This window comes from Simochromis diagramma, unplaced genomic scaffold, assembly GCF_900408965.1.
Source record: "Simochromis diagramma unplaced genomic scaffold, fSimDia1.1 OVJJ01000413.1, whole genome shotgun sequence".
Lineage (NCBI taxonomy): Eukaryota > Metazoa > Chordata > Actinopteri > Cichliformes > Cichlidae > Simochromis > Simochromis diagramma.
Genome location: NW_024386948.1, coordinates 2,098,284 through 2,113,443, shown reverse-complemented (window position 1 = coordinate 2,113,443; position 15,160 = coordinate 2,098,284). Strand labels below are relative to the sequence as shown.

Sequence of the window (15,160 nt, the reverse complement as noted above, 5' to 3'; positions counted from 1 at the left end):
TTTTGTTTTTTATTTTGCTCGCGTGCGTGTGTGTGTATACGTGTATATTTCAAATACATTATGTTCTTGAATGCATACATATAAGCGCATTCATCTCTTTATTTATGACTCATAGGAAAATAATTTATTTTGAATTCTGATGAATCCATGTCTCCGGCGGCAAGGAGCCACCTGTTTCCCGGGCAGATTCTTCTTCTTTTTTATTTTTTTCCCACAAATTATACCCAAAATGCTGTTCACGCTCATACAAGTGTGCAGACTTTAAATGACTCTGTCTTGGATAACGCAGGAGGAGAAAATGACTGAAGCGCATCAGTGCTACGCCTCCATCATTTTCAACCTCCAACTTTATTTCAAACATGTCACATAAAGAAAGCGTCTTGTTAAACTGATATTTTTGAAGCCTGTTCTGTTTTTACTCGTGCGTTTTTATGAGTGCGAGCCCCAATGAGTGTGTTTGAAGAGTGTGGGCGTTCAGGGACTTTTAGAAAAGGATGCCGGCAGCAGGATTTCTTCAATTCTTTTTACAAATGCCTCCTCTGCATTGGGATCGATATGTTAGGTCTTCAGGGGGGTGATGGGGTTGAGCTTGACCTATGTGAGCGGTTTTTCATAATCATTAGATTCTCGCCATTGTGGTGCTGTGATTTGATGTAGTTTAATTTTCTGCTTGTTATAACATGCTACATGAGCATGCAAGATCATGGTGATTATTTTTTTTCTTGATAAAATGCTGACAAGAACAGGAGCAGGGAGGAGAGAAATCTCCTGGTGTTGTTTGAGACCTTTACTGCTGCCCTTCTGAGATCATGTTTTGTAAATATGAAGATGTCAGCAGTGTGATGGGTATTAAATGTCACATGCTGAACTGTGTGACCAATATCTGACACAAGGTAATCCAATCCAAAAGTATGTGCAGTTACCAGTCTGACCCTGGTCAGATTATTATAACAAATATTAACTTGATCCCATAATTATACACACTCAACACTCAACTGTTTGAGTTTCTGACTATTACAGTTGTCATCAAACCACAGCCCACCAACAAAATCTTCATCTAATCACGCTGCTGCCTCCTGACAAACTGTGATGCCTTTATCCAAAGTAGCATTCCACTGAAGCAGGCCTCGGCCCTGACATGGCAGTCTGCGATCTGGCTATGTTCATTGTTCATGTGCTCAATAGGCAGCATATGGCGTGGGCAGCAGTCAGTGGGGCTAAATTTGTGCCTCTCTGCTCATTCCGGGGATATTTGTGACTTGCTCCTTGTTGACTCGTTGCGCTCCTTGCTGACAACGGGTCCCTGTGTGTCACAAAGTGCTAAATCCAGCCAGCTGTATGCAATTACGCTGCAAAATGCGCAGGCTCTGCTGCACATGAAGCAGTGACGATGGGCTGAATTATGATCATTTTAGCAGGATAATTTCTCTCAGCTGATCTGAAACATCAACAACATTAGCCTATAACAAATTCATACACCACCATGCAGCATATATATCTATAATCCAAATATTACTTGAGGAAAGGTTAATGTTTCTGAAATCACTCTTGCACAAATACCCCCTAAAATACGATTAATAAAAATGATATTTACCTGAGAAATGATTGGTTATTGGAGTCAAAAAGTGTTAGAACTTATCTGGATTAACCAGAGCATCTTGAAGGATAAAGTGTAATATGCTTTATCAAATGCCTTCAATGTTTTTATCCTGTCGATTGGAGGCTACTTTGACAGACAGACAGGCACTGGTTCATAAATCAGTGGCCACATTTTTTACCCGAGGGAGATTCACTGTTGTTTCCTAGGTAACAGTCACCCCCACCCCTTCCCTTGCTCACTCTGGATTGTACCATATTTACTGTTAGGGTGAGCGGGCTATCATCTCTATCGAATAGAAGTAGAATTCAATGGTAAAACGGACTACATGTAACATTTCACTCTAACCGAAAAGTGTTTTTCTTTCAGTAGCATCTACAGTGGCTCAAACATTTGATAATAAATACTCTATTAACGTTTACACCATAGTAGTAACCCCCCCTGAGGGAAGCACACTCAACATTTCCTCGAACTGTCAAAATCGCTTGTTGCTTCCTGCCCTAGCCTTAAAAGTAGTTAGCGAGCTAGCGTGTAGCGACTGATAGCTTACTTTCACTGACATCTGTTTTGAAAGCGAAAAAGTTTGCTGCGGAACGCAAATAGAGGCAAGTGTTAGTCGAAGAACGTTTCTGCCGTCCTGTGCCGAACCGTGAGTCCCATATCAACCGAAACAGCGCTCTCGAGAAACCGTTGGTAGCGGCTGAAGTGCAGCTGGATGTGACAGGTTCGTCATCAGGTAAGCATCAGGTAGTTAGCTTAGCAGGTAGTGTTAGCACACCTCGACTCTGATGCTACTTCACACGGTGTGGCGTTATGGTAAATGTAGTGACTTCTTGGAACAGCAGAGGTGGCTAATATTACTCCACCATCATAAAAATAATTCACGGAAGGCTGTTTTGTAGGGCTAGCCGCCAATCTGTGCCCAAATAGCTAATAAAAACAGCTGAAAGCTCGTAAGTAAAATATAATATAATATAACTCAAATCCACAGATGCTGCACCTTCGTGCTCCCTGTGTATCCGAAAAGTGTTCAGTCCAGTGCTTTATGTTGCATTATGAAGTGGGAAATGACCTAACGAAGCCCACTGGGAATAGATTTAATAACAACTCATTTATTATTAATTCTGCAGGTGAGTTTGTTGAGCTGTCATTAACGGTGCGTTTTTTTCAGTATTCAATGAACTTCTGCATTTTGAGATAAATAAAGGAAAAGTAAAGGACTGATGAGGCATGAGTGGAGACAAACTTTTAGCCATTGCAGCTTTTTCAAATTAGAGCCTTTACACATTTAAGGTTAATACCTTCTGATCGGTTATTTACAATTATTAATCCCTGTGAACATGCAAAGCAGCAGCACAGAAGAGCATTGCACCAGTGTCTTTATTTTCATATGGAAACCAGACCTTGGTTTGCCATTTGGATGGAATATGTCGTGGTTATTAAAGCTCAAGTAAGACATGACATTCAACAGCACAGTGTAATTGGTGGAAAATGAGCTTTGTATAATAAGGAATGTAACATTTGCTCAATAATGTTGAAAAGGATAAAACAAATGTTAGATTAGTTTCCAGAAAGTATGAGTTCAGTGAGAATGAAATATACTTGAATGGCTTTGTTGGTGTGTATTTTATTTTTTTCAAAAAGCCCTGGTTGACCCTTGCATCCATTAAGCTCTTCTATATTTTAATGCAGACTCTGCATTTGACAGACTTATCAGAATGGGCTTCAAATGGAAGGAAGCACAACTCTTTCCTGCTTGATATTTGATTACAGCTAATAATAGAAAAGGACAGCTGCCTTTTCATTGATCTGTCTTCACTGCCCTATTTCTGAGCCCTTTTTTTCCCTCTCTCTCTCTCTGTCGCATGTAACTAACAGAAAAAACACAGACAGTGTTCTGTGCTGAGGGAGAGTATTTCAAACACAGTCTTAACCCATCACTGTTTTCATTTTCTGCTATTAGCCATTGTTTCAGATTATTCCCCTATTATATTTGAATATGAAGCTGCTTTGGGCCGCAGAATCCTAAATCTGGTTGTGTGTGAGTGAGCCAAGCTGTTTGGGGTCAAACAGGACAGGGATAATAAGAGGGGAGGGGATACCATGCGGGAAGGAAGTAGCTCGGCTTGTTTGGCTGCCAGGCTTTTGTTTGTTTTCCTGTCGGACAAATCTATTTAGGAGGTAGGCTATCTGAGGTCTGCCAGTGGAAATTAGCAGTGAGCATGGCTTGTTATGCAGTTATTGACAGTTATTCAGTGAGGGTTATTGAGAAGTTGGCTGCAGGCAAATTAGAGATTGATAAGCTTCATTCATCCGTGGAAGTTGCTTTTTGCTTTTTACATTCAATATTCAGGTCATAACTAATGTTCACCGTCTAGGATCATTAAAATGATCGCTTGGTATTGTGTACACGGTAGTAGTGAGACTATTTTCACTGATGGTGTAAGGTGGCACTTTTTCTTTCAACAAAGGATGACATAGCCCCGCCTCCCAGCCCGTGCCTCATGCAGCGGCAGAGCGCTTGTCTGTGTCATTTACCTACAGGTGCCCTGATCCCTAAGATGACGTCAGTGTTCGGCATCATTTGCTGAAGTAGACACTTTTTCATGCCGAATGGGATTAATCACCCCGAGCCTCTATCTTCTCACAACATTTTGACAAATGTTTCGCTTGTGGAGCATCAACTGTCAAAGCCTAATCACACAGCTGATAGGTTTGTTTCTTGTGGAACTGTAAAGCATTTTTATCCTCATTGATGTCAACGAAACACCCAGGCTGCCGCGTCATCCACAACCTTTGTATGTGAGGGAGAGAGAGAGGGAGAGAGAGAGGGAGAGACGGATGGACGGCAAGCGAAAGAGAGAGAGAGACAGACAGTACAGCTGTTCTATTGAATCTGGATCGAAAAGTCATGAAGCTGGATCTCTGACTCATCAGTTCTGTGACGCTCCAGTTTCACGGCTCATATGATGCCAGCCAGCATGTCATCAGCTGGGTGGAAGGGACCTTCCAATACCAGCCGCCGTCATGTTATTTTTCCCCTTTCCCTTTTCTCGAAGCTAATTCTGATGCAATAACAATAACAGAAATGTTCACTACTGTGTAATTTTCCAGTCCAGCGAACTCAGGAATTGGATTGAAATAGAGCTTGAAAGATAGCTTATAGAAATGTAGAAAAACATGCAGGTAGGGATAAAGAGACAAGGTGGGGCGGGGGATAGAATTAGGTGATTAAGAGCAGAGGAGAGAGTTGTCTGACTGTCTGGTTGATGTCGCAAATGAGTTCAGAGGACAGATGCTGATGGGAGGTAGAGGAGAGAGGGGGAGAGGGAAGAAATGTAGTGATCCTGTTACCTGGGGTGATGATGGCGATGGACGTGATATTCAGCATGGATCTGCAGCTACACTTTAATTACATCAAACATGTATATTTATCTATATTCTATTAAATGCAGTTCAGTTAATGATGATTTCATTTTGAATATTATCACCAGAATAGACAAGAAATAAATATTGTGATAGTTGGTTAAGCAGGGTGTGAAATTGGGGAAATACCTTTTCAGATCAGCATTCAGGGGTTGTTATACTGTAAAGCAGTTTTCACCCCATCACTTAGTCTGTGCTCTTCCAATGGAGAGACACAGATTTGCAGTAGCTGCTGTTTCATTGGCTGAACATGGTAAGGGGCAGGTCTTTGCCACAGGCTGGTGGGCAGGAAGGGGCTGGCTTTAGGGGTATTGGAGGGGTTGGCTGGAAGTGTTTCAGCCAGATAGTTGGAGTAGACACTCTTTGCTTCCTGCCTGCCTGCTTGCCCGCCTGCCTGCCTGCCTGCCTCGCTCGCTTGCTCGGCAGCTTGGGAAAGAGAGAGAGAGAGAGAGATACTGATAGAAAAATCCCTGTCTAGGCATGGACCTCCGGCAGAAGCAGTCAAGAGCTCGCGAGGAATGACAGCAGAACACATGGTCATTAACTCCTGTCGCTGAGGCTGAGGGGAGAGCTGCGCTGTAGCTCCGCGTCACAGAAGCACCGGGAGCGTCCTGCGTTTGGGACAGCAGACAGACAGACAGACACAGAGCTACGGGACCCCCGGTGAAAGGAGGTGGGAAAGAGCCGACAGATTGGCTGGCTTTTTTCCTTTTTCTTTTCAGGAGTTTTGCTGCAGTGCGCTGCATACCAGTCTGGGTGGGGAGGGACCAGGGGGAATGTTTTATCTGTGTGAGAGAAAAGAGTGTAATGCTTAAAAACAAGGAAAAGGGAAGAAAATGCAGACAGAGTGGGATAAATGCGTAGGAGCACTGGGAGCTTGCAGCCACGCAGCAACTGTCCTCATTGCAGTTTCCAGCCCCGTTAATGGACTTTCTCTTTTTCAGCTCCTGCGGGAGAGGCATTATCACAGCGGTTGACTTGCCCCTTCCTCAGTACAAATGTCAAGAGCTCCTTTTTTGCCACATGGGCTGTATATTTTTCACTGCCTCGAGAAAAACTTTCCTGTTGTGTGGCATCTGTCCTGTCGCTGTTCACTTTGTGTAAGTTTTTCCTCGTGACTCTTGCGCAAATTTCCCAAGGCAAAGGTTGTTTGTTAAGAGCACGGGCCGGTGTTGTGGACACAAATAGCCGATGGCTCAAATGAGCTGGAAGTTCGCAGTTCTAATAAGGCACAGTTCATAATTAACCTCTGAGTGAGATGGGGCACGGTTGACGTGTCTTCAGCTTACCGCTGTCTGTCTACATTTAGCCTTGCAATAGACGCTCGGCCGGTGGCAGCCAAGCAGTGGACATTACTGCCTGCATGGAAAAGGCTAGAGTGGTGTCATGCGTCTGGCTGTAGATCAAGGGGAAGTGGGTGTTTTCTAAAATGGAACATCAGTCCAGCCCTTCCTGATGAGAAAATAATGGGGTCTTAATCTCAGACATGTCCTTACTGCAAGACTTTGTCAGCTAGAAATCCCCGTTCTCTGACACTAATGTAAATTCTACCTCGAGCTAATATTAAAAGGATTTAGTGCTTGGTAGATTTTACAGACATCCTCTGCATAACAGAGCTTTTTCAACTGATCTGTGATACAAGGGCAAGTTTGCTGAATCATTGAGCTCTTATGTTTTCAAGTGCTCAAGTAAGATTTTAACTTGGCTCCATTTGCAGTAGGTGCACTTTGTGTTGGTTTCACTAAATGGAGTGGGACTGGACGTCCTGTTAATCATCATATTTATCTCAACAGCGGTGTTCATCTCCGGCTGCCAGCTGCACTATAATTAGTTGACTTGCCTGAGTCCTTGTAGCTAACTAGGTAGAGGACAGGTTCACTTCAACATGAAAACAAATCCATTTACTGAGTGCAGGGGTCAAGATCGATCATATCTACTGAAACTTTCTCCTGTCTGTTTTCAATTAAGTGGTTATAAAAACATAGAAAATACATCCAGTCATGAAAGGGATCACGGATAACAAGTGGCCAGTCCCATACCACGAGCAGGGCTATTCAGGTCATTCTGGTTTAGCTAAGGCTATTATGATATGGGACACACCTATGTGCTGACTCTGTGAAATGCTTCTTGTGTTGCCTCCGAACAGTAGCTTAGTCCGGGTATAGCCTCTGCTGAGCCCATCCTTATTGCTAATGGCATTTGATGATATTGAACTGAAGGATCCATAGCTTATGCCAAAGACAATTTCATAAGCATCAGAGCCTCCAGGGTATTAAATACGAATTAGGCTACAAGGTCTAGCCCTGCTCTTGATCCCCACTGGAAGATGCAAAGGAAGATTTTGCAAAAAGGAACGTGATGGTGATGTCATACTTGACGTCTCGGTTTGGTTTTTTAGGAATAGAGAACATTTTGATAAAGCCTTAACTAAAAGCCTCACTCGTTTTCCATTACTCACTGGAAACTGAACATTTTCCTATTTCCCCTCTACAATGAGGCCCTCTCTACACAGCCTTGAAAAACATTGACCACTTGGCCATGCAAATGGCCATACAATTGCAGTTTGCCAGCACAAAATGGTAATAAATGGAAATTCAGCCACTCAGGCTCCCTGCTCATGCGCTCATCTGTCACAGCCATTTGTATTTTGACTTTATTTTGGTAGCAACACCTTGCTGGTGCCATGGAAAACGTTTCCACTAAGCTTATGACCAGTAGGAACCAGGTAGCTTATCATCTCCCCTAAACAAATACATGCGTTTAAAGATAAATTGCCCAGCACAGCCGGTGTGCACAGATACCAGAATAATGGGTTACATACGTGGTAATCAGAGGTCAAGCCCATGACTTTCACTCGAGACACCCCAGTCCCTCTGACTCTCGTTCAATTAACCAGACTGACCAAGATAATGCTTCAGCCAGCTGGCCTTGGTAAGCATCAGTAATCCATAAAGTCTAGTACTGTGGTGCTTTACTTTACATCTCTATCCTGCTTTATCAGGTCACCCTGTCTGACCACTGTTTGTACAGGACAAAGAGGAGACAAAGTCTTCTTTCAACATCGCAAAAAAAAATTACAGAGCAAAAAATTACAGAACAAAAAAATTCCTAACATATACACTAATGTGCATGTGTATGAGTTTATTAGTTTGAGTGTCATTTAAAATGCTGCCTTTCTGAAACAGGACAGTGGACTTTAGCCAGCAAGCATCAGCTATAAAATAATGGCTAATCGATTTCATTACAGTAACATTGAAATAGAATATATTTCTGTGTTGTTGGAGCCACGTATTATACTAGTCCTTCACAGAGAGGCTTCATTTCTGCAGAACAAAAGCCGCGGTGCAATTTTCTGCCCCAGAAAGGCCACAGATCTGCAGAAGCAATGCCTGGTTCAGCCATGAGGATCTGCAGAAAGGCTCATTTCTAATGCAAATTTTACCTTGAAATGGTATTAAAAGGATTTAGTGTTTAGTAGTGATCCTATGCAGAAAAGCAGTAGTCAGAACATGCTGTGTGGCTCTTCCTACCTGCTGACCATCTGCCCTTCCGTCCTTTCATATCATTGGCATTGTCCTCAAAGCGTGACTACTGAGCTCAGTGTAAACTAAGTCATGCTGCATGTTGATGTAATGCATGAGCAAACTAAGGCAGTTTTAAATATGTCAGAGTCACATTGTTAAGGATTGTCAAAGTAGCCTAAATTTACAGTGTGTGCACCGCCTCTGACTTCAGCTACAGTTTTCAATAGTAGTTATTCCAAAGCAATTTATTTCTGCTGTGCTTGAGTTTCTCATGCTCTTAGGATCGGGTGTAATTATATGACACAGATAAGAGGTTCACCCCCCATGATAACAGTTTACTTCCTAGCAGGGGCTTTGGTATGTTTTAGGGATATAAGAGTGTTCTCAGTTGCCACCGCTAAAGAGTGTCTAGCTAGCATTTATGGCTACATCACTTTACGGTTAGATATCCCATCTCTTAAAAGGTTACATTAACGAAGCACATGTAGCGTCTGTTTAAAAATACTACTAGGGCTACTTTATTGATTATTTCCTTTATTAAGTTATATATTATTAATTTTTATGTGTCTACTAAACATTTGGCATATAAATGAATGACTAAACCTCTGTAAGTGCAACTCAGCAATTTGCTGCCATCTTAGCAACCCCTCCAGATAAAAGGGTAGTTATTTTGCTGTTTCTGTCTGGAGCCTGACCAATATAGGATTTTTAAGAGCAATACTAATATTTGGTGATGTTAAAATCCAATCTAAATGGTTTATTTCTTGTGTTTTTTTTTCTTTCAGAAACAAGAAACATAAACTGTTTTTCCCTAACATTTGTTATGTGTAGGTAATTATGTGTGCTGCCATCAGGGATGTAGCAGACTGCCCTCTTGTGGACAAATTATGCAAATCAATAATTTGAAACATGGTTGAAGGGTGTTTCTGCTATCTCTTCTTTACTTTTCAAATTTTCATTTATTGTCCGTTATAAATGCAGATACTGTTATAATACTGTTAAATAGCTGATATCAACAGATATATTCGCCCCACAGACTCTAATCCCCCCCCCCCAAAGGGAGGAAATATGTAATCAGTTCAGTGTCCACAGTGTTCAAGATATCATGTGCTAATTTTGTGTGATGGTATATACCAATAACAGCTTGAGCTGGTTTATTTTAGTTTAAAAATCGGGTCAAGGTCAAGGTCACACTGTTGAGGGGGAGTTCTCTGAGTGCTCTTGTTACGAGCTTAATCTTGATGGAAAACCCGATTAAACTTCTATTTGTAGATGAGCCAAGTACTCTTACCTAAATTTTTACCAATATAGCACGTCGATATATCTCCCACAACATAGTTAAAACTATCGTAAACAGTCTAATCTGTGCATATGTCAATGCAACAACACAATATCTTTTGAGGTTTGGCTGTTCATTGGCTCTTTGGAAGCAGGGTGGAACCTGCATGTCTTTGTTATTACCAAATGCTTCTTAGTCAGGATGTTGAGCATTGTGTCACCATATATTATTAAGATATTTACTTTTTAACTTTTTCTATTCTGTTTTTTGTTTTGTGTTTTTGACAGCAGTAATACTACATAAACATACAGTTCTATACAATATCAGAACAGATTTTCTTTGTTTTTCTTTATGTTCTGTTTTTCCTTCGTTTTAGTCTTATTACCACCCACATAAGTCTCCTTTTGATCTCTAGTCCTCACCATTCGTTTTGAATATCTTTCTTGGCAAACATTGTTTGAATGTTGCCTGTTGAGACACCTCGGAGTGTTCAGATGACCCTGACCAAGCATTATCCACTCTGTCAGGCTGTTTCTTTTCATCCAAACTTTGATTGCTGTAAACCCCTGCTTTAAATAGAAAAATAGAAAATGACTAGTGGTTGTGTTCCCCTACTATTTCAGCACAACTTGCTGCACCTTTCAAAGTAAGTCATTTCTCAGAGAAATGGCACTATCATCCCTTTACACTCTCTGACAAAGTAGGTTAGCTTGATCACACACTTCTTATGGCTCCTAAAAATAAGAAGGGATTAATTGTTAAAGGTCAGATCTGACATGATTCTTACCTGACTGTCTCTTTTGCAGTGATTGGCTCTTTCCCTGGGGTGATGATGTGAAATTAAATCCAACCTTGGAGAGTGAAGCCTGGGCGTCAGTACGATCAGGCGAGGAAGCTTCTGATCTCATTTCACATGATCAGCTCTGAAGTGGGACAATTAGATTAGCTAGACAAAGGTTGGTGGGTAATTTCAAGAGAAGCTTAAAAAAAAAAAATCTGCCCTCCTATATGCCTGAAATAAACAACAAAAAAATCAATTATCTTATAGAAAAATGGGCTTCTCCATTTGGACTTTTAGATGTAATTTTTATTTTGGATGTCAAACTGAAGAATTTAGTAGATTCCAGGAAGAAAGGATAAGTGCGTCTTACTTCAGACCTCTGTCTTGTGGACAAGAGATTAAAATAAATACTGTGCTGAATCTGCCAGTAGCATACACCTGTATGACAGCTGCTTCCCTGTCAGGGACACTTTTTAAGGATTTCTCGTTCAGTAAACCCTGTGAACACGGGTGTACAATTCCCCACAAACCTTCATTAACAAGTGTAGCCTTTCATATGCCACGTGAGATTGGTCAAGATGTTTTCCAGTGGGGTAATCTGTTAACCAGAACTCTATATATTTTTACAGTCCTTCTCTTTCTCCTCCCTCAGTCTGTGTCCTCAGCCCCTTTCCCGCCTGCATTTAGCAGAAAAATATTTCCAGATGTGCCAATGAAAGAGCTCCTTGCGCAGTAGCTCCGTAATGGATTTCATATGCTCAAACTAAAGGTCACTTCCTCATATTGTTGCTCTACCAATTGTCCCTCCTCAGTCCCTAGACAACAGCCAAACACAGGGACCAGCGTCTTTGCAGGATGAGACAGGCAGCACAGACGCACCGACGCACGTCTCCCCCCAATGAATGTAAATTGACAGGCTGCCGTCAATGAGCCAGTACCTAATTTGGATGGTGGGAGACCAGTGAATATTGCCGGACACTGGGCAGCGTCATAATCGTGTCTGGCACTGGCATATGCATCTGTCTCGGTCCCTCTCCGGCTGCTGGACGACTGCCCGGAATAGTGCTGCTCTGCGCGGTTTTCTATTGGCTGAACTCGTCCCTCCGTGCATGGCTCTACAGGGCGGGTTGGACCCCGGGGCTTTTTTCTATCTCTGCTCTGACTCTGCGTTCTTGTCCACTGTCTCATAGCACAGTGGCTTTTGCCATTCCCCACTTTGTATGCAATATGTTGGAAAGCCACTGGGCTTGCAGTCACCCCGTACAAAGGCGGACAGCAGCGACTGTGGGACTTAGACTCAAATGGCTTCTGAATAACCTTTTAACTGCCTTTTTTTCTGGTTTATCAGGCCTGTCCCCTTTGGAGCTAGCACTCCTCTGGGGCAGTACACACACAAATTCAGATTGACACGCATAAAACAAACACCGTTAACGCCTGCTGAAGCCTGTTAGATAAATTGTTTCCCGTCATAATTAGCGAGCCATTTTCTCACTGTGAAAATAGCCTCACTCTGTTTGTCTCTTGTCTCTACTTTTCTCTCTTTCACTTCTCCCTTTTAGATCACTGACAGAAAGTGCCTTGTGAGACAGCATCCCTACTTGAAGATCGCTGAGTGTTTCTGAAGAACTCCAGATTTTTTTTTTTTGCCCTCTGCGATCGTGACGCCACACGGCTCGGCTGTGAGGATCGCTGACCCTTGATTTGTCCTCACCTGTGATCTGCGTGAAGGAAAAGTAAAGAGCTGCTGGAGCTGCTGCATAGCTGGCCAACGTGCCAAAGCTCAGAGAGAGGGTAACAATAAAAAGCCACAAACTTTGTATTATCCTGAACTGTGCCATTGTACCTCAAAATAACCCTGATATCCACCCCTTGCAAAGATATCATCACTCACGCAGAGGACATTTTGGGGACACGGGTACATCGACTAAAGCTTTTCTCTGAGCATGCCCCCTCTGCCTTTCCAGACGTTCGCACCTGAGACTTACTGATTGATAAACAACTAGCTGTTTGACTGAGAAACTCCACAATAGCGCAATAGTGTAGTCCCATGTTCAGGTCACAGAGACTTTGCCAGTCCATTACCTCCACGTTCCGGTCTGCAAGGACAAGCCTGATCCACTGACCTGAAGCAGATCATTTATAGCTACACGTTCTGCTGCTTCTTAGTTCTTTTGTTTTTTGGGGATATTTTTGTTTTTGTTTCTTTTTTTTAACTGGAGTGCTCCTCTTCAGAGGATAACCTCCACATTAAACCTAGTGGCTCTGCTGCAACCCGGCTCTACAGCCAACGCTGTTGACATGGCTCTAAACATTGCCTCCATACGGGACACAAAATGGCTGACCCTGGAAGTGTGCCGGCAGTTTCAACGCGGGACTTGTTCACGCAGCGATGAAGAATGCAAATTTGCCCACCCACCCAAAAGCTGCCAGGTGGAGAATGGGAGAGTGATCGCCTGCTTTGACTCGTTAAAGGTAAGGACTGCAGTTTTCTGTTCATGACGTCTAGAATTTGAGCTGCTTGATTTGTTGTCTCTCAATCCCAGGCATACAGAAGTGATTACTGTTAGTTTATATCTGCCGTGTGATATAAAACACATTTGTGTACTTGGATTACATCTCTGCAGAAGCAGTATAATACCTGACACAAAATGTTACAGCTTTGTGCTCTCAAATGGTCAGCGTGTTGTAGGTTGTGCGCTCAGCGCGTCATGTCATGTCCCCACGCTGTGCTGCTGTTAGCCGACCAGTCTGACCTGTGAAGTGAAAAGGCCACAGAGGTTTTGTCATGTGTGTGCAATTCGTTTTCTTTTTTTTTCATGGGAAGTTCTTCTAATATTACTGTGCCTTGTCCATCATGAGTACTTGTGGGTGAGCATCTGATCGCCTTGAGTCACTCCAGGGCTTCTATTCCTGGATGCATGTCAGCTGTCACATGCAACCAACAAACACCAGTCAGTGCTTGTTTTGTCATATTGGTTCACACAAATCCAAGAAGAGGCATTACATCTTCAAAATGCGGATAATCTGCTTTTGTCAGCCTGAATACTTGGTTTGAATATGTGCGGCATTACATTGTACCACGTTTTGTTCAGGGAAAATCCACTAGAAGCTTCAAAGCCACGTTGAAGTGTTTATCCCTTTAATAAGGCTTGTAGTTTATTTGTTTGCTCCCTCCCCCTTATCAAAAGTTAAATTGTTTTAATTTGTACGTTTGAAACAGATTTTACTGCACAGTTTTATAGTAGTAAAACATCACTTAAATTAGCTCAACACCAGACACTTTAAAGCCAACCCAGTCGTAACAAGGTCGATTAACACATGCCCCCCTCATGCTGCAAATAAGATCCGAGAGCACCCTTATTATTTTCAGGCTGTGCAGGGAAAAAAAGAACTGAAAAACAGATGTGACAATGATAAATAGCCAAAGAAACTAGAGCAGAACACTAGAACTGTAAGGAGTTTGTCTTTGTTTTAGGTATAAACTGTAGCTGCATTTCACATTTAGAACAGCGCAGTGTGTGGTGAGTGCATTTCACATTTTTTAAGGCCCGTGCCAAAAGCGGTTCTACTAGATTGGCACGTTTCTCTGAATGTTAAAAATGTGAAATAATGGTAGAGGACATTTTTGAATCTTGATCGCAACCTTCATGAAACACATTGCAAAATGTGTAAGAAGTCAGTTTCATTCCAAAGTTGCTCATGGTCTTTATTTATTTGACACTGTAAAGAAACAAGCTGCTTTTATGTTGCTACAAGCTCCTTCCTTGGCTAAGTTATTGCCAACAGTCAGCCACTGAGTGACATTCTTTCCCAGCTGCCAGATCTTCTGAGCTCTTATGCCGTGATTGTTTAATGAGCAAACAGCTGACTCTAATCAGAACTGATTTGTTGTTGCACCAAGTAAGGTTAAGCCTGATATGGAATCTCTGCAATCGCTATGATTTCCTTAATAACTCCAAGTTGGCATTCTTGGCTGAAGGGGAACTAAAATGACCTGAGTAGTCAACCTCATACTATGTTTAGTTTAGACTGTGCTCTGTGACATTTTTTTGTGTAAACACTGGCTTTGAGGCAGTCATCTGGCAATTCATTCTTCAGCTGTGGCTTAAGCTGTAGAATAAAAGAAAAGTCTATGTGTACAATGTGCACTCAGGATTTCTGGATATCAAAGCCTCAAGTTATGCTGTAAACCCTGTTCTCAGTTATCATTATTGACATACTTTAAAAATGCCTTTATGTTATCACTTCTGTTATAATCTTGATGGTAGTTTCTACCCAGAACATTTTCAGGTATGGACTACAAGCATCCTCGACTGATTCCCATTTGTTTCCTTAAGGGATTTCTGACCACAGCGACCAGACTTCTTCTTCTTTCTTTCTTTCTTTTTTTTTTGTGGTCTGACCAAAGGCCATCTACAAGTAAGCCTTTTTTTCCTTAACAGCAAAACCTCCTGACAGTTACTGGGACAGTTTCTGAAGCTACCTAAATATATGGGGAGATATCCATTACTTTTACATCAGTAGTGGATGGGTCCTAAGGATTGCATGCATAA

The 15,160-nt window shown here is 42.1% G+C and overlaps 1 protein-coding gene and 1 long non-coding RNA gene across 14 annotated transcripts in view; one reads left to right on the top strand and one right to left on the bottom strand.

The window, feature by feature from the left end:
* LOC120737600 lies at window positions 1-2,104 on the bottom strand. Its single transcript, XR_005696776.1, has 2 exons — window positions 1,595-2,104; window positions 1-1,438 (listed from the first exon to the last, which is right to left on the bottom strand). It is a non-coding gene; the product is annotated as an uncharacterized LOC120737600 (long non-coding RNA).
* LOC120737595 (muscleblind-like protein 2a) overlaps window positions 2,090-15,160 on the top strand; it is a 68,928-nt gene continuing 55,857 nt past the window's right edge. For 3 of the 13 annotated variants that reach the window (XR_005696773.1, XM_040038395.1, XM_040038391.1), the window contains exons 1-2: window positions 2,810-5,696; window positions 12,167-13,079. Coding sequence is in view for 12 of the 13 variants with exons in the window: in XM_040038395.1 (XP_039894329.1) it covers window positions 12,906-13,079 (174 nt within the window). In the remaining variant the exon portion in view is untranslated. The other 10 variants (XM_040038397.1, XM_040038393.1, XM_040038392.1 and 7 more) reach the window with 7 other exon arrangements.